The sequence below is a fragment of the Glandiceps talaboti genome, chromosome 16, assembly GCF_964340395.1.
Source record: "Glandiceps talaboti chromosome 16, keGlaTala1.1, whole genome shotgun sequence".
In the NCBI taxonomy this organism is placed as follows: domain Eukaryota; kingdom Metazoa; phylum Hemichordata; class Enteropneusta; family Spengelidae; genus Glandiceps; species Glandiceps talaboti.
In genome coordinates this window covers 11,410,063-11,428,794 of record NC_135564.1, presented here as the reverse complement: position 1 = coordinate 11,428,794, position 18,732 = coordinate 11,410,063, and the positions used below count along the sequence as shown (strand labels likewise).

The 18,732-nt window shown below is 36.9% G+C and overlaps 2 protein-coding genes across 2 annotated transcripts in view; both read right to left on the bottom strand.

Annotated features, from left to right (window-relative positions):
• Nucleotides 1–3,698: 3,698 nt before the first annotated feature.
• LOC144447754 (uncharacterized) lies at nt 3,699–7,144 on the bottom strand. Its single transcript, XM_078137837.1, has 4 exons — nt 6,760–7,144; nt 6,100–6,270; nt 5,237–5,290; nt 3,699–4,579 (listed from the first exon to the last, which is right to left on the bottom strand). Exons 2-4 carry the CDS (start codon nt 6,245–6,247, stop codon nt 4,335–4,337), a joined length of 447 nt encoding a protein of 148 aa, XP_077993963.1. The 5' UTR covers nt 6,248–6,270; nt 6,760–7,144; the 3' UTR covers nt 3,699–4,334.
• A 1,186-nt stretch (nt 7,145–8,330) lies between these two features.
• Nucleotides 8,331–18,732, bottom strand: part of LOC144447100 (macrophage mannose receptor 1-like) — a 33,247-nt gene continuing 22,845 nt past the window's right edge. The window contains exons 25-38 of the mRNA XM_078137007.1: nt 18,454–18,605; nt 17,981–18,189; nt 17,293–17,429; nt 16,426–16,478; nt 15,604–15,819; nt 14,537–14,718; nt 14,142–14,209; nt 13,368–13,465; nt 11,883–12,149; nt 11,260–11,408; nt 10,643–10,742; nt 10,031–10,269; nt 9,300–9,471; nt 8,331–8,644 (exon numbers count right to left, since the gene is read on the bottom strand). Of these exons, the coding sequence (XP_077993133.1) occupies nt 8,331–8,644; nt 9,300–9,471; nt 10,031–10,269; nt 10,643–10,742; nt 11,260–11,408; nt 11,883–12,149; nt 13,368–13,465; nt 14,142–14,209; nt 14,537–14,718; nt 15,604–15,819; nt 16,426–16,478; nt 17,293–17,429; nt 17,981–18,189; nt 18,454–18,605 (2,356 nt within the window). The remainder of the gene's footprint in view (nt 8,645–9,299; nt 9,472–10,030; nt 10,270–10,642; nt 10,743–11,259; nt 11,409–11,882; nt 12,150–13,367; nt 13,466–14,141; nt 14,210–14,536; nt 14,719–15,603; nt 15,820–16,425; nt 16,479–17,292; nt 17,430–17,980; nt 18,190–18,453; nt 18,606–18,732) is intronic.

The following is an 18,732-nucleotide window of genomic DNA, read 5'->3' as shown; positions in this document are numbered from 1 at the left end:
GGTCGTTGTTTAGTTCATGACCGGAAGTACAGAACAGGAGGGTACGTAAGGTTGATGCTAAAATATCATAATGGTACAACGGGAACAGTTGCACAAGAACTCATTTTTAATAATAACAGTAACAATGCTGACAACTAGTAGGATACTAATCGGCGAACCTTGAGAACCAAGCGAGCAAAAAGAAGCTGAGCGATTGTTCCAGAAGTGGTGATTAGACGTTTCATAAATAGAGAAGGCCAACTTATCTTTTCGATACCGACATTTGATAAGATTACGTGTAACAGTTATAGTAACCCTCAGTCTCGAAATAAGCTAAGACGCCCACAATGTTATCTTCTGTTGTGATTTCAAGCAGTCAAAAAAACAACAAAACTAGAGTGACGATTGAGTTATTTATGCGGAAAGATATTTTTAAAGTCTCACTACTAATTTGTTATAAATTACACAAAAATATACAGAAACTGATAACTGTCAAGTACCAAATATGATACCGTGGCATTTTATCTCACTGTGAATACAAGTCAACATCACTCTCAAAGGATCGGAGACAATGAAGATTCAAACACAAAACAAATTATTTGTGTTCACAATGAGAATTTTTTTACATTTTACGTGCGTGCGCGCTATTATACTCTCTGTAATTTTGTTAGTGTAATTTGTAGCAAAAAATGTTATACGAGACGTTAAGAAAAACATGGGACCTAATTGAAACTCTATGGTCACTCTAGTTTGTTAGTACCAGTGTAAATACATATAAGCTTATATTTAATAGGAGCTTCATACAGCAAAATATAGTCGCTCTAAATCACTAACAACGATAGTTCGCTATTAATCTGGTTTCAGACTTGATTTGTGAAACAATGGACCCAGCGTAACATTCCAAAGTTACAGCGCCCTCTACCCTAAACATAAGGCTTCAATAATTATAACGTGGTTTTTTGTGTGATTTTGAGGGTTTTTCTTGTTTTTATGCGCTTTTTAGTTCCGATGTTTAACTGAATGCAACGCTACAATCCCTGTAACATTAACACAAACAGATGGAAGCAATTCAGATCTGAATCACAGAGTGGGGGTGGAATTTTTCTGTTAAATTACACTTTACATGCCAAAAATCGGACATTTTCTAACTCCAACATTAATTACAGAGCCTTCAAGACCCAAGAAATGGCTGACTTCGACTACAACACATTGATCATACTATTTATATTGCTGATGCGTTTTATACATATATACATGTAGACAACGAGTTATTTATATTTATAGCTCAGTAGAAGGGGTACCGGTATTGTTGAGAGGGACACAATATTTGTCACAAATACAGACACTCTCTCACTCTCACTCTGCTACCCATACCATTATTTACATACACGAAAACAACTACTGGATCTATCAATTTAACAAATCATTGAAAATGACATACTCCCCGCTATGATTGGGTTTTAAGGAACTGGCAGTTTATGTTGCCATTTTCAAACCTGGTTAATGTTGTTTGGCCTCATATGGTTGTTTTTGATATCACTACTCTGCTCAAGTTATGGCTTTGGACAGGGAAAATTTGCAAACAAAATGGCTGCCAGACAGTCATATCGGATTGTATCATGACGAAAATGGATATGCACATGTATGTCATAGAACATTGTGCTAGTACCAACTTTGAATGAGATCTGTTCAAGCATGTCTGAGTTATGGCTTTGGACAGGGAAAATTCACAAACAAAATGGCTGCCAGGCAGCCATATTGGATCGTATAACAACGAAAATCTATATGCACATGTATGTCATAGAACAATGTGCTAATACCAACTTTGAATGTGATCTGTTCAAGCATGTCTGAGTTATGGCTTTGGACAGGGAAAATTTGCAAACAAAATGGCTGCCAGGCAGCCATATTGGATTGTATCATGACGAAAATCGATATGCACATGTATGTCACAGAACACTGTACTAATGCCAACTTTGAATGAGATCTGTTCAAGCATGTCTGAGTTATGGCTTTGGACATGGAAAATTCGCAAACAAAATGGCTGCCAGGCGGCCATATTGGATTGTATCACAACAACAAAGAATATGCACATGTATGTCATAGAACACTGCTAATACCAACTTTGAATGAGATCTGTTCAAGTATGTCCGAGTTATGGCTTTGGACAGGGAAAATTCGCCATCAAAAGGGCTGCTAGGCAGCCATATTGGATTGTATCATAAAACAAATTGACGTGCATATGTATGCCATAGTATGTTGCCCCTGTACCAAGTTTGAAAAATACCGCCAATGGCGTTGTAGCACAACTGCACATTTTTTAAAAACGTTTATCCATATGGTAGTCCATGCTAACAAGAAGTGTTCATTTGTTGAATGACTATCCAGTTGCCTATCCAAACATGTTGCTATCTTTACTATATATGCTATCATTTGGCTGTTGCTATGGGCGTCGTCATGTTGTTAGATATATTTGCATACATTTTTGTATGTTTTTGTTCACTTGTGTATGAATTCCTGATATTATCTTTGCAATATGCGTGATCATATGGCTGTTGATATGGGCGTGGTCTTTTGCTAGGCATATTTACATACATTTTGAATGTTTATTCAATTGTCTATTAATCCGTTGTTATCATTGCACTATATGTGACCATTTGGCTGTTGCTATGGGCGTGGTCTTATTACTAGGCACATTTGCATACATTTTTGAATGTTTAGTCATTTGTCTTTCTATTCCTGTTATCTTTGCAATATACGTGATTATTTGGCTGTTGCTATGGGCGTGGTCTTGTTGCTAGGCAAATTTACATACATTTTTTGAATGTTTATTCAATTGTCTATTAATCCCTGTTATCTTTGTGAAATACACAACGGTTTGGCTGTTGCTATGGGCGTGCCATTGCTGCTAGGGTATTTGCATACATTTTTTGAACGTTTACTCATTTGCCTACCAGATGTTATTTGACCAAAATATACTGCCATTTGGTTGTTGCTAAGTGCGTGGTCATGGTCGCTAGGACCAATTTCCTCAAAATGTTTTGAAGAAAATCTGCAGAATTTTTTCGAAACATCTCACCAAGTTTGAGTCTCGGTGACCAAGTACTTTTTGAGATATAAGTTTTTGACCAAAAATCACATTTTTTGACCCAAATCACACCTGTGACGCGATCATTTTGATTTGAACAATTTTCCAACTAGACACCCAAGGTAATGGACCCACCAAATATCATGGTAATCAGTTCAGCGGTTTTTGACTTTAAGTTGTTTACACACACACACACACACACACACACACAGACAGACAGACAGACGCCGGGCAATCCCTATAGCACTACTGGTCCTCAGTTCAGTTGAGCTAAAAAAATCAGTCCAGGCATCTCCAAGAAATGGCTCTGATTGGACAGACGGACACACAGAACCCAATCCATAAGTCCCCGTCCGGCTAATTATCAGGGTGTAGAATATCAAAATAATTATGTATTTCTTCTACAGCACATATTCCAGAATTGGGTGCCAAGTGAACCTAACCATATTTTATAATGGGGGTCGAGATGACAAGTGTTTGGACAAGACTTTTCCAAACCAGTCTAAGCAACACCTTGATGTAATGTTCGATTGCCTTAATTATCTGGATGAATAATGAGCAATGAAACTTTTCTGGTTTATTTCTATTACAGAAATTTATTTACAATAAAAAAGGGGGAAATAACCCAACTAGTACATTAAGTCACCAAGGCTGTTTTTTCTTTAGCTTGCGTTCACAAATGACTTTTTCAATGATCATTTTTTGAAATATTTAGTTGTCATAGTAATAGTCCACATGACCATTTACGACACTTTTAAATCACATTAATGTATAGAATAAGTGACATCCCCCTTCCCCGCCGCACACACATCATCCACTCCCCTCATAGAGGTGTCTTTCTGTAAAAACAAGGTCACCTCTACAATCCGAACAAGTACAAATTTCTTTAGTAAAAATGTGCACTGGTGTAATACATGTACATGATCAGGAATGTCACACTGCAACTTGAATGAAAATGACCCTGCACGTTACAAACAAGCCGAAACAGTCTATTAACATAATGACCTAATAAATAAATGTAAAATACAGCCACTTTTGTACCATCTATATGACAATGCTTGACCTACGGCGTCATTTCCATTTCCGATGTGATTGTTAAGGGACCAAGATTTGTCAACTTCGTTACACTATCCAAAATTTAGTGAGAATACATTTGACGACCTGTGAATCTTCGATTTCAGATTTGAAGCCACAGGTAAAAAAATCTCAATTGAAAGAGCTAGTGACAGTAGTATTTAAAATCATAAAGTAAGACAAACGATTCTTTCTAGGCCTCTGCACTAGTTTGATTGTCATTAAATTCTAATTTGACCGTGTCATTGATGTTGACAGCCGGTGAAGTTGAATAGAGTGTATTATCAAATCCCACAGGTCCTGGAAGGTCACTGTTGCTGGTTTTTGGTGGCATGGAGTCTTTTCTAAAGAAGAACAAGGCGTAAATCACGGCTAGTACAGCTACAATGGCTACCAGTATGCCAATTATGATTCCAGCAATGCCACCTCCACTGATCCCTGTAATTTTAAAAAAAGTCAATGATTTATCATGATGTCATTACATTAGTTCATTTCCAATTCAATGTTCGTAATATATGATAAGAGTATGTACAGATGCAAGGACCACACGAGTATCAATTTGATAATATTTGATATAGAATATGAAATGCAGGGCTTAGAGGAATAAGTGACATGATACCTAGAAGTCTCTTGTCAAAATAATGCATTGTAAATAAATATACATTGTAAGAAGTTGTTAAATGTATAGTAAGACCCCAGCAGAAACATTTTGACTAGAGGCCATCTTTACAATTAGATTATTCTATTTAATTACACATGATGAGATCTGCTCGTTTGACTCTCACGAGACGTGGGAAAACATGGATTGTTATAGCATTTACTATACATCTAACCTCTCTTACATCCTTAAGTCAACTGCCACTGTTAGTTTAATGTAGAGAGAGAGAGAGAGAGAGAGAGAGGGAGAGAGAGAGAGAGAGAGAGGAGAGAGAGAGAGAGAGAGAGAGAGAGAGAGAGAGAGAGAGAGAGAGAGAGAGAGAGAGAGAGAGAGAGAGAGAGAGAGAGAGAGAGATTGAGAGATTGAAATTGAAACTCTATAGTCACTCTGGATTGGTAGTATACCTCTCTTGGTCATAAGCAATTACAGTTACTGACCTGATGATTGTTCCTCAGGTTGTCCATCGTCAGGTAGAGTAACCGCTCCATTTCCTAAATGTGAAATGTACAATTTATCCCATTTACATTATATAATTATATATGCATAACATATCAACTGTTTATGAATTCATGAGAACTGTAACTCATATGCATGTCTAAAGGTTTTTCCAACATTTCAGTACATGATATTGGTATGCATAGTTATAATCATGTGTTATCAGTTACTCTTGGTAGAATACTTCGATATATCACATTGCATTACAGTATATAAAATTACATTAAATTACATTATATTTCAATACATTTCATTGCATTGTCTTTTAATTATATGTATATTTGTTTTGGGATCCACATTTATAGGTCTTCGTTACCTGACTTTTGTCAAAGTTAAATAAATTAAAAAAAAAAAATTTTAAATTGCATTACAGTACACTGATTACATTTCATTATGATACATAAAATTACATTATTGCATTACATAACATTGCATCATATTATGTTGAAGTGCACACATACATCACATTCAAATCATTACATTACATAACTCCACACTACATTACCTTACACAGCTTCACACTAAGTTGACATTACATCATATTTCAATACATTACATTACACTGCATTGCATTACATTACATTACAGTACAGTACAGTGAAAATTACAATGCCTTTACATAACATTATTGTATTTTATATTAAAGTGCACAACTTTACACACCATTACAATATTTCTCTGGATGTATTGTATATAATTAGGTATTATCAGATACGATCAATAGAACACTTAAAGTTAGATACATTAAACAATCTTTACATAATATCACATTCAAAGCATTGAGGTAGGACAAGTTTCAACTCACCTTTCTGTCTTTTACATATGTAGCCAGACGTAGTATAGCAATCATTGTCGTTCCACTCACTGGAGCTATGATACATCTCACCACAGTCTTCTCCGTCGTTAGCGTTATTAGGTTCACCTGGTGCCCAGCGTGTGTAGTCTAGTGCCATACCATCAACCCATCGGAATCCACCTGTAAAAGTATACAGAAATAACTATAAAAGCATGGATGCCAGCGTGGCATGGAATCATCTCAAGATTTGATGAAGGTAGCACTAGACTTAAAGACAGGCTAGGTTAATAGTTAAGTCGGGACTCAATTCCGACATTGTCCCTCACGTCAGTATCGCGTCCCATACAGCGTCTGCAAAGACTACACCAGACCATGGTGTAAGGGGACTAGACTAAGAAATAACTGATTTACGGTAACGGGTTGATAATGGGTCCTCAGGCTTTTACTGCAGCTAATGACTTATTAACAACACATATGAATTCATTGTAACCGTGAGTCTGAACTCATGCAGACCCGGGGCCATGGCTTTGGTGCACTGTCAGACCACGTGGCGCTAGACTAAATTATGTAAGAATGCATTACGTTTGTCCTTCGCGGACCCATGTATTCAACATATGGTAACACAAGCGATTGTCTAAAAGAATTCTGTAAATATGTATTCGTTCTAACCACATGACTGTTGTTACTGCTTTCTCGTTGTGTGACCTTGACAAAAAGACGTTGTATGTCAAACTTGGGACCGTTGGGTCTCTGTGCACTCGATGAACGCGAGATCCTTTTGTTGACTCGAGCACTGGCACTGCCATTGTTGCAACGAAACTGATGTGAGAACCGAAATTGCAGTTGCTCGGTGTGGGTGGGCGCGGCGCTGGTCGAGGGTTTGCTCTCCTCCTTGGCTGGTGACAAGGTTGTCTGTCTGATGTGAGAGTGGCTGACTGGACGTGGAGCTAGTCTAGGATACTGATTATAGAGTTCATCTCAGACCATCCCGTATACAGTGGTGTATAAATAGCTCTTCGTGGAGAGGTTGAACCCATGCATCGCGAGCTCTGTACTGTGCTGTGCGAGAAATGACCTCGAGGCTGCACATACATGACGTATATATGTTCATGAATATTTATGATTTAACACGAGTGGAATATTCCTGAGCCGCTTGGGTACATACCCCGGCACCACAGGCACTCGAATCAATGTTTATGATTTAAAAATACGTATGTAAATAATACACTCGGCACGATACATGTAACTGTAAATGTACAAGCTAATAACACGACGTCAGGAATTGTTCACTATATATACTGATATTAATTTTTATAATGATGATAATCCTGCTATAACAGTAGATCTAGAATACACTTAGAGACGAACCGGTCATCATAGTTCATTTACATATAACTTCTAACCATTCAGCATGCATGGAGCATCGATCACATGATCAATGAATATTTTCCTATGCCAAGTATTTAGCGATGGATTGTTTTCTGATATTTCTACAGTATTGTCTCATGATTTCGTGCGGTTGACCGGGAGTAACATTTGAAGTCGGCTAGGCTACGCGGTAACCTTCAGACATCATAGTAGATAAGTCACATGGGGTTTATTTTCCCGCTATTCCCAAATATGGAATACGATCGACCTCGACACGTACAGAGCCTCGTAAATTTAGATGGGCAACGAGGGGATCCGCCCAAAGTATATGGTAGCTCTCTTTTGATTGGGTCAACTAGTATGTTCACATACTACTAGTATGTTGAATGAATATATTATCCATCAGAATAACAATTTAAATTTCTTTTAAATCTTCCTTATAGAAAATGAGGATTAAGACATGTAAGCTAGAAACTCGTTTCTATAATTAGGTATTGAGTACGTACGAGTAGAAACAACAGATAAACAGACTGAAAAATCAGCCGTTGTGGGCGCTCTTGTCATGCCGTTAATACGATAGTGGAAGGGTAGATAAGCACAAACCGACGACGTACCCAGTATTTACTTTAATACTGTCTAAAAATTATAAAACAATATACAGAGGCACTGCGCTGGTGGCATCAGCATATGTACAAGAATTACCTACCCCAGTGCATAGCAGTTCGTCCATGGCTAATTTGAATAATTTTAGTTATCTTAAAATTACAGAAGTCGCGCGATATGTAAGAGGTGATGAAAGTGACTTATGGTGACTAACAAGACATCAACTAAAGCAACTAGGATAAAACCAGCCTCGCCTTTGTTCCCCTTAACTATCGGAAAGGCCGTGCGACTTGAGAACAGACTTCAAACAGACTCCCCCTACCTTCATCATTACGCGTCAGTCCCAACCAAACGTTCGCCTTTTGATCAGATATGATTTTCTCCACGTAGTTGTTCTCATCTTCATCTCCAATTGTTATTAGGTAACCACCTATCTTGTCGCACTCAAAAGCCGCCTCAGCCCAACTCTTGGAATCCAATATACCATCAATGTTGTAGCAAGCTCTATGGTATTCAGTCCAACCACTGCTATTTCCGAAATAACAACTGCCTTCCACAGGAGCTGGTGTTGTTGGTTTATTTCCTAGTGTTAGAAGGACGAACAGGTAAGAAACAAAACCCATGGATTTGTTATATATTCCAAGGAACACAAAAGGGGACCAAGAGCTAATGACGCCACTTTTTGCATGTTCACAGAACACAATACGTAACGAAACAAGTTTTATGTATCATGTCATAAGCAATGGGTTTAAAGTGTTCATGTATCGCTTTATTATTAGCTTCGTCGTCGTCGTCGTCGTCGTCGTCGTCGTCGTTGTTGTTGTTGTTGTTGTTGTTGTTGTTGTTGTTGTTGTTGTTGTACAAAATTTCACAATATTAATACTCTGAATATTCACAGAGCGATCAAGGGCAAAATTTATACTCTCGCCTTATGTGATCAGTCAATTTTAGGTGATCATTATCAATATAGAACTCTCCTTCAAAGTTCCTAACACACTTTATATTTTTCATGCAAGAGAGCAACTCTATGTGCCTTGCTTCATTGCTTTAGAGGACATGGTTATGCGATAGAGCGCTTCTAAAAATGTCCTACGACCCTATACTTCCAAGCATGTTTTCACATTTCCTAGGTGATAAAACTATTATGTAAAATTTTACAATTTGGAAAAACAATGGAATTCAGTATTATGAGTTCTATCTGAGATCATGGCGATTTTGTAACCATAGAGACAGCTTACCAAGGTAGTATTTGCAGACAGCAGGTATCATATTACTACATTTGGTATCATCCCATCCACCGGTCATTGTCATCTGTACACATCCTTCACCTGTGCTATAACTAGGTTCACCAATAGCCCACTTGGTGTAAAAGACTGGAGATCCATCGGACCAACCGTATGTTCCTATTTGCTGAAAAACATAAACGAATACTATTTTACAAGCGACAATACTGTTTTTGCTTTTGCAATCGTTTCAAATGAAAAAAAAAACATGGGCAGATGTTATTTTAAGGAGTGCGACAAAAACTGTGACGTGGTTCATATTAGAAGAGAACAATTATTCGCACAAGATACATACCATCCTATCTCGATCCCCCGTCCCATCATTTTATTTATTTGTGTATATGATGAAATGCAATTTTTAGTATTGAAATTTTGACCTAAAAATTCGAGGCAAAGGTCGAACATAAATTTAAGTCATATTTGACAATACAGCGATAAATATTTTGATTAAGTGCGCCCGACTTTGTTTCTGAACTTTTGCACAAATGGTGGATTAATTAACTAAGTAAACCTATGGTCACCATTCAGTAAACAATATATATATATAAACAGAAACATGATGTATGTGTATTCCCTTTGTTCTGTACTACCTTTGAACAGAATTTGAAAGAAATTGGTCGCACAAGCACCACCCGAAAGGGGGGGGGTAAAATGCTGGAAAAGTAATCAAAATCATAATCATTTACCTCGAGGTCATTCAACCCGATCCATATCTGAGAATCAATTTCAAACATATGTGTTTCAATATAATACTGTTCATAGATATTTTCAATACTGACGAGATCAGACTCATCACTAACACAGGCTTCTTTAGCGCTATTCCATGTATAGGAACCAGTCAGTTTTTTATAACATGAATTATAGTAATATTCGTATCCCGCTCTACAAGGATTGACAGCTTGTGTCGGTGCTGGGTAGGATGGATCTGTAAAAAATCAATAATAACAATGAGAAATGTGAGAGACAGATAAACACAGTTGTCATCGTAGGCCACAAAAAGATCAAATATTTCTGTTTATGTAAATGTAACATTTAAAGCGTGTTTTTTTCTCTCCAAATTATTAATCACCAAGATACATTTGAACAGTTTCTCTGTGTTACCATGATGACCTCAATGTGCATGTAAAGACAACATTCCCTATTTAGTGATTTACAACTTCTTGTCAAGGACCCATTCGAGGATGAATATATATATATATATATATATATATATATATATATATATATATATATATATATATATATATATATATATATATATATATTGTTTAAGCCTTTGCTAGAGCGTCATCTCCTACCTTTGTAAGCTTGGCAAACATACCCACGAGGATAAGTACAGTCTATATCATTCCATTTTCCATCGTTGTCTTGAAAATACATCTCAACACAGTTTTCTCCCTGCAATCGATAACAAAAAGATAAAAAATATAAGGGGTGGGATCAATAGCTCTTGTAGGAGAATAAACTAAATTCGTTTAGATAGGCCTCAGACCACCACCACCACCCCCACCACCACCACCACCCCTCTCACCCCCTTCATTAACTAAAACTGAATTTTTTTTCAGAGGGCACAATCAGTTTCAAACCAGTATGTAGTAGTATGCAGTGCTATGTAGTGAGGAAATAGTTTTTTTGTTGTTGACAAGTTACTTTTAATTGTAATGCCATGCATTTACTATGCGCAAATTCTTCCCATTTCTCAATTTCAAGTTATCTTTTTAGAAACATATTTGTATATAGGGTCAGATCCATTAAAGTAAAATCGTTTTGTAGGATAAGAACTAGAATGGCTCAAATCTCCCTGCCCATCCCCACCCCCAAATTAAAAAAATATATGTAGTTTTATCTTGCATCTATTGATCTCGCCCCTAATATGAGATATTTAGTTAAACTGAGCACTAAGTAATAGACTAACACTTAGTCTTCCGTTAGGTTCTTCCGCTGCCCAGTTAGTGTAGTCAACCTCAGAGCCATCTTGCCAAAGGAATCTACTAGGAATGCTAATATCACTTAAACCAATCCATGAAGCGTGGTTAACTTCACGAAGATAACTGGATAAAAAGGCTTGAAGAGATAAAAAACAGACATTTGTTATTACTGCATGTCTACACAAAGTAATATTTAACTTGCACAAAGAGCAAGAGCAAGCCGGGTAGTGACGTCAGCATGACGAACGGACTGAAACACATTTAATGAATTAATTAAATAATCAGTCACATTACGTTCTATGCTGCGAATTGTTAAAGAACCGTGTTGCAGCCAATTAATTGTATACCAGTCCTGTGATTGCGTTATTTCTCATAAACAAGTTTGTGCATAAATGTTCTTGAACCCCTTATCTTTGAACTGAGTGTCTTTAGCTTGGCTAACAGTGATCAGAGGGAAAGGGAGTTATCATTGCACCATGTATATTTAAATTTACGAAATGATTCGATCCTGTCACTAAAAGCCAGATCATATTTTTCCTCCCTGGGTGAATCCGTGACGTTGCATTACTGGAAAGAGGATAGTGATTTACTACAATGGAAATAAACTTACATTGTATTTCTTGGCTGTGAATACTGACTAGATCACCCCCTGTAGCAATAGCTCCACACTGTAACCTTGCATCATTCCAGCCTAGCCTATCATCATAGTCTGCACCGTTGAAAGAATAACATTTGTTTTTATATTCCTTGAATCCCGGTGGGCAGTTTCCACTTGGGAGAACGGTTGGTTCTTTTGTCTTAGGTGCGGTGTCTGATGTTAATTTTTTGCAGACAAACCAAAAATTGGCACCACAGTTATTGTCGTTCCATTCGCCGTCTGTAGAATAATTGAAAAGAAATTATGTTATCAACGTATTCTCCATTAATGCTAGATGTAGATGCAAATGAAGAGAGAAAAAGTACAAAGACAAAACATAAATTGCTACTCATTTTCTTTATGTCTTTGGTAAATGTGTAGCAAATATAATTAAATAAATCTCTGCATAGATTATTTACAACGTTTGCATTTTTATGAGGTTCTGGACCACCAAAAAGTACTAAAATATGATAAACATTGCCAACAAACGAAACGCTGTAACTTAGTAAAAAAGAAGCCTTCAATCGAAGTTATTTTGCAAATTTGAATGGTGTCTTTAGATACAAAACTACATATTTATTGATCAATTTGCTATTTGACCTTGAATATGGGGGTCAAAGGTCAGGGTATAAAAAGAAAGCTGACCTTTACGGTATAGACATTTAAATTGAATCTTTGTGTATTCAACGTCTTGAGTTAGCATCAAAGGAAGAATTCGTTCATTTCACTTTGAAAATGTGTGTCAAGGTCAAGGGTTATGGACTCACGAGAAAGCTCATTATTGCTAACGGTATGGTAGACACTTGAATGGTGTCCATACATCTCAATATTTTGGAGATAAAAGGCAAATGTTCATTATTATAATCGTTGGGTTCGCCGTCATCCCAGGACATGAAGTTGACTGGTCCATCAGTCCATACAAAACCTAATGTGTACATAATACTCACAAATATGGCCATTATTTTGCTATACAGGTGAAGATCACAAAGTCAAGTGACTTGCATATGCCTCACAGTCATAACTAAGTGGTGATTAAAATATTACAACTTGAAATGTTTTATTCGAAGATGAAGATAGCCCAAATTTGCCTATTTGACCTTGAAGAAGACTTTCAAGGTCAATGGTCAAAGTCTTGAAAAGAACATCATCAACCAGAGCTCTGACATAAACAGTCAGAATGCGGACTATTCCATTTTCACATGGGGAGATGAACCTCTAGGTTAGCTGGTCGAAGCCAATTAACTGACACAGATCTTGTTCCAAAAGTATTCTTTTCCAGCATTTACCCCAAAATCTGTGTCCACTGCATGCCCAATTTCGTTTTTTAATTGAACCAGTCGCTTTCGAGAAATTGACAGACAGACAGACAGACAGACAGACACAACACAGCCACAACAAACCCCTCTACGAGAGGTAACAACTGTTACAAAACATGAGCAAAACCTGACATACACGTACCTGTTGCAACAAGTTCTACACATTGTTCCGATCCATATGCATCGTCTGGGTTTTGTTCGTCCCAGTTAACGTAGTCTACTGGTGTATTATCACTCCATCTGTGTGTGAAACATTAAAAAACATCAGTCATTTTTCAGGAGACTAAAGTGTACATTTTATACACACAAACCAAACTGACAGGAGAAATGTGAAAAGGTCATCGGTTATAAATCCTGTTTTACATTTACTGTCACTTCAACTACATTGTAAGCTAACTCACTAACAAGTACATTGAATCATTAACTTATTCTCTTCCTCATGACTAGCCATCAATAGTACTTCTCCAATCCGACCTACAAATCAATTAATTAATCAATCAATCAATCGATCGATCAATCAATCAATCTCTTATGTCATTAATGTAGGATGCTCCGCGGAGACGAATTTCTGTGAACATCAAAGTTCTAAACAAATTCTAAACTTTACCATATGAAATTCGTTCCTGGTCCTTACAAGAAATGTAGGGGTTCACCACCTTGTTGCCATGGTAATCGACCACCTTTTATTGGTCCAAAGAGTTAACACAGTATTTGGCATTATAACACAGAATGGACTCTAAACTGGATTAATGTTTAGTATCATTTTGATCTCGATTTAAAAGATTTGTAGAGCAGCCTCTGAATTATTTTCTTGTATTTAACCAAAATGGGCTGGAGCATGTGTCGAACAAAGTACTAGCAACCATTCTTGTTGAATATGATTGCATACACGTAATTAAATAAAAACTTCACTCACACATGAGTTCCACCAGCGGCATATTCACGTAAACCAATCCAAGCATAAAGAGAACGCAAGTCACGTAGCTGATGGATAAAGACAAGAATAAACCATTTATTGAAAGTCAATCCCATCTGAATTAGAGAATCCTAGCGTACAATAAGACTTTCCTAAACGGATGATAGAAATAACTCTATTGCCATATACGATTTGTCTTGTTTACGTACATTGAACAGATGTAAACAATTACCCATTTCTCACATATAGTATTGCCATGCACGCTTTTGAGGTTAGCTACACACCTCAAAAATAAGGTCATTCTTAAGAAAAAATAAAATAGGCTGAAATACTAAATATAACATAAGTATTAGCGACTCGAAAGTTGAAAAATCGAAAATCTTGACTTTACTTACAGTACTGAATATGAAGTCCTGTTCCAATCCAGAATGAATAGATGCCAGGTCACCAGCATGGTCCAGACAGAAGTCACGTGATGCATCCCATCCCTTCCTTGCCCCCGGCCCGTTACCATTACTGAAATAATAGCAAGCACCGATGGAGTAGACCCACTCTAAGTCAGTACCACAGTTAGCAGCTGTTCAAAGTAAAGGAACATCGTAAGTTAATTGTTGTGATTTCGGTAACCATAGCAACGATGCATGCAGGTGAACTATATGATAACCTGGCTTACATTAGGTTAACACGCTGGTTTGTAATCTAAGTCAAATACGATACTTAACTGCGTTAGCGCCCTCAATCGAGCAAAGGCCCAGTACTTTCGTTTTAGCAAGTGTTGTTCGGGGTAAATATTCAAGTCAACGTTAAACAATTCTAATATAGTTAAGTTAGCGGTTCTAACTGTACAACCTCGTAATTCAAGTAATGTAAATTGGTTTACACAATCTTATGCACCTATCTCATATTGACTTTTAAAAAAGAACAACACAAACTATAATTGATGTTTGAGTCTGTATATTCAAAGTATAAATGAAATGCTCTGACTGGAAAAGATATCAGTGGGAGTAATGAATATAAAAATAGGAAGGGAAAATATATAAATGATCAAAAGATGATAGATGATATTGAAGATTCATAGCCCTTTTTTAATTCTATTTATTTATGCTAAGTATTTTTGAGACAGTTTTAATATATTACAATCAGTTGCAAAACATTATTCGTATTATTTGTTAGACAACATTTTTGCGAAAGACATCACCCTGGCAAAAGTAAAGACCACATCAAAAGTGTACATACCATAGAAGACAGAATGAAGCAGACAATGGATATTAACGTTGTACAAAAGTTAAGATTTCTATCCCGACGACTTGCCTTTGAAAATGCACATCGTGCCGATCATTTACAAAAATCTCTCTGTCTCAACACCTTGAAATCATAGCTTAATACTTTTGCAAAGGTTGCAATAATATAGTATTTTGACGGGATTTTCAAAACTGTTTACTGGACAGCACGATTTACTCACTTATAGTGGGTGTAGCAGCAGCAACAGTAGAAGCAGGCATTACACCTTTAGGAATCTGACAAACCCAGTTCTTCTTCCTAGTACATTTACGATCATTCCATCCCTTCGGAGCAGCAAATGTCATTTCAACACAGTCTTCTTCATTATTATAATCGTTGGGTTCGTCGTCATCCCAGGATACGAAGTTGACCGGTGATCCATCGGTCCATACAAAACCTAATGTGTATATCATACTCAAATTATTTGACACGATTTATAACAATTGTATCGTCAATTTCCCTGCCAAAATTAGTTGACTATTTGAACTGCATACTTCAGTGAGTGAAAGAATAGCATTCACCGATATTTTCCCGCAAAAATTACTTAACGACAGTTCGTGTACTCAACAATGTATACCTAGTACTTTACTGGAAGAATAATGTTCTCTTTGTTTTAATCAATCTAAACGTTTTATGTCAAAATTGTTATTTTTTTTATCTGAAAAAAAAGATAATTTGTTATTAGTTGTCAAACCCTACATAAAATACGAACATTGAATTCATTGAATTTGTTGCCAAAGAGACATTCGCAGTTGATAATGATCTTCCAATGGAACCTACACAGCTTATGTGTGTAAATTCAGTTGCTTGTAGCTCGTCTGAGTATTTATAGAAATGCTAAAAGTACATCGTGTGATTAGTTCCAACCATAAAGTTGAGTGAAGGTACTATCGAAATACATTTTCTGATGCCAATTATAAATTTAATGTCATATTGCGATTGCGACTGACTACAACAAGGGAACATTCCCAGAAAGTAGTATGGCATAAAAATCACTACCCACCATTTTCTTCATCTTTGTCATTTAACCCAATCCAAAATTCGTCCACAAAGTTGCTGTAAGGTAGTATAAAACATTATGTCATGATGCAGTTAGAACAAACACAGTGACGTCATGAGGTAGCACAAATCGACTAGTGACGAAAGTAGGTAGTACAGTAACTACACAAAGATAGTGATGTCATGATTTAGCATAAACAGTGACATCATGAGACACAGGTACAAAAGGTAGAATAAAACAAACAGTGATATCATGAGACACATGTACAATAGGTACTATAAAACAAAGAGTGACGTCATGAGGATATAGAACAAAACTATCGAGTCGTGAGGTAACAAAACCAACGTAGCAGCGACATCATAAAATAGCATAAAACTAACAGTGACGTCATGAGATAACATAAAGCAACTACAGTGACGTCAGCAGGTTGCAACCCAAAAACACAGTGACATCATGACAGACAATATCAACATCCATATCAGTAAATTTATTTTGATAATTAGTCACTAGACCTGCAAGTCCAGGCATTCGGAATGACATTTCTACATCAGTCATTTCCCTTATAGTAGGATGCTTTTGGCATGATTCTAAGGTCACGGCGAATTAACTAATTTTTTTACCTCATGTCCATGCTTTATTCCTTGCCTATACACCAGGATCATTGTGTCATGACTCTATTTTACATGTGACTTTTGGTTTACGCATTCAACATCTGTTAAATCAATTTCATCTCTAGCTTCTAACATAGTTGAGAAATTAGCAATTCTAAATTACTCTAATTATCAAACATTTGTATCTACTAGGTTAATGTCTTGAAAAGTTTCATCAATGTTTTAATATCGTTATGTATTAATAGCCTCATGAACTTACAGGACTTTGGAATTTGTCTTGACATATCTGAGTTCATCATCACTATGGAAACTAGCAAGATCACCACCTCTACCTCTGCAGTCTAACAAAGCATCGTCCCAGTTAAGTCTGTTATCAGAGGACACTGAGGAAATGGCCTGAGAAAAAGAAGATGTACAAAGTCAAATAGATGAATGCCCAGAAGGTTTTGGCCTACTGGTCTAAGTAATAAACACTACAGGTTTTGACTTTTCACAATTATTTGATATTCGTCGTCTTTTATTTTCGCTGCCGTTTAGACAGAAGGTTTGGACAGGATTGTTCGACACTGCCTCATTATTTACTGTCGGTCGAAATGTACGCTCATGCCGGCGTACAACTAAATCTCAGAAAGAACAGATGCGTATATGACGAAATTTGGCCGGGCATTGGTTTGGTGTTAAAATACACTTTGATCAAAGACTTGTTACTGTATCACAGTGTAGTCATGTTTTGATTCAAACAGAGCTGTTGTGCCCATGTTGTTACACTTCATTGATTCCTAGTTCAAAACAGAAACAACATACGAAACAGGCCAAAATAAAGAGAAATGAGATCAATTAGAGACAACTTACTATGGTTAGATTGACAGCATATTGACAGCATGTCAAGTGAAGTGACAAGCCTGAAAATGCAAATTTAAATAGAGAAAGAAAAAACATCATCTTACAAGGAAGCATTTGCTGCCATAACCAAGCCATCCACCAGCACAACCTTCATCCGATGGATTTGTAGGATATGCTGCTGTGACGGGTGGTTTGGTAAAACCAAGTCTTGTCTTTTCACAAATATACGGCATGGAGTCGGTACACTGTGTTGCTGTCCATAAACCAGCATTGGTACCAGTACTGACACCTACACAATCACCTTGGCTGTTATCTGAAATTTAACACAGAAATACGATCTAAGGAATGCACACGGCACAGGAGTTTGAGCATGGTGAAAAGAAGAGAAGAGAAGAGAAGAGAAGAGAAGAGAAGAGAAGAGAAGAGAAGAGAAGAGAAGAGAAGAGAAGGGGAGGGGAGGGGAGGGGAGAGGAGAGGAGAAGAAGAGATTGGAGGGGAAGAGAAGGGACAGAACAGAACCAAACAGAACAGAGCAGAACAGAACAACGTGAAGGGAAGGGAAGAGATTGGCGTGTACCTGGTTGTCCAGCATCCCAGTTTGTATAAGTAACAGGATCACCATCTGACCACGTGAATTGTCCAGCTTGACTCAAATCAGTTAAACCAATCCAATACCAACTACCACCAGTGAAAGAACCTAATTTACTGCTTACGAAAGATTGCTCGATGCTGTAAATACAATACACTCAGGTTACAATGTGATATAAATGTGTTTTTATCTAAACTTCGTATTAGCTGTCGTTACACAGCATTCTTTAGTCTTGTAAGAATGTTTTATTTAACTGTCAACAAGGTC

Excerpts from the sequence above, each read along its gene's own strand:
- LOC144447754 (XM_078137837.1), bottom strand. The coding sequence starts at position 6,247 with ATGGCACTAGACTACACACGCTGGGCACCAGGTGAACCTAATAACGCT. Across the intron at positions 5,291-6,099 it reads CATATGTAAAAGACAGAAAG|GAAATGGAGCGGTTACTCTA; the intron begins GTGAGTTGAAAC and ends TTTCACATTTAG. Across the intron at positions 4,580-5,236 it reads ACCTGAGGAACAATCATCAG|GGATCAGTGGAGGTGGCATT; the intron begins GTCAGTAACTGT and ends TTAAAATTACAG.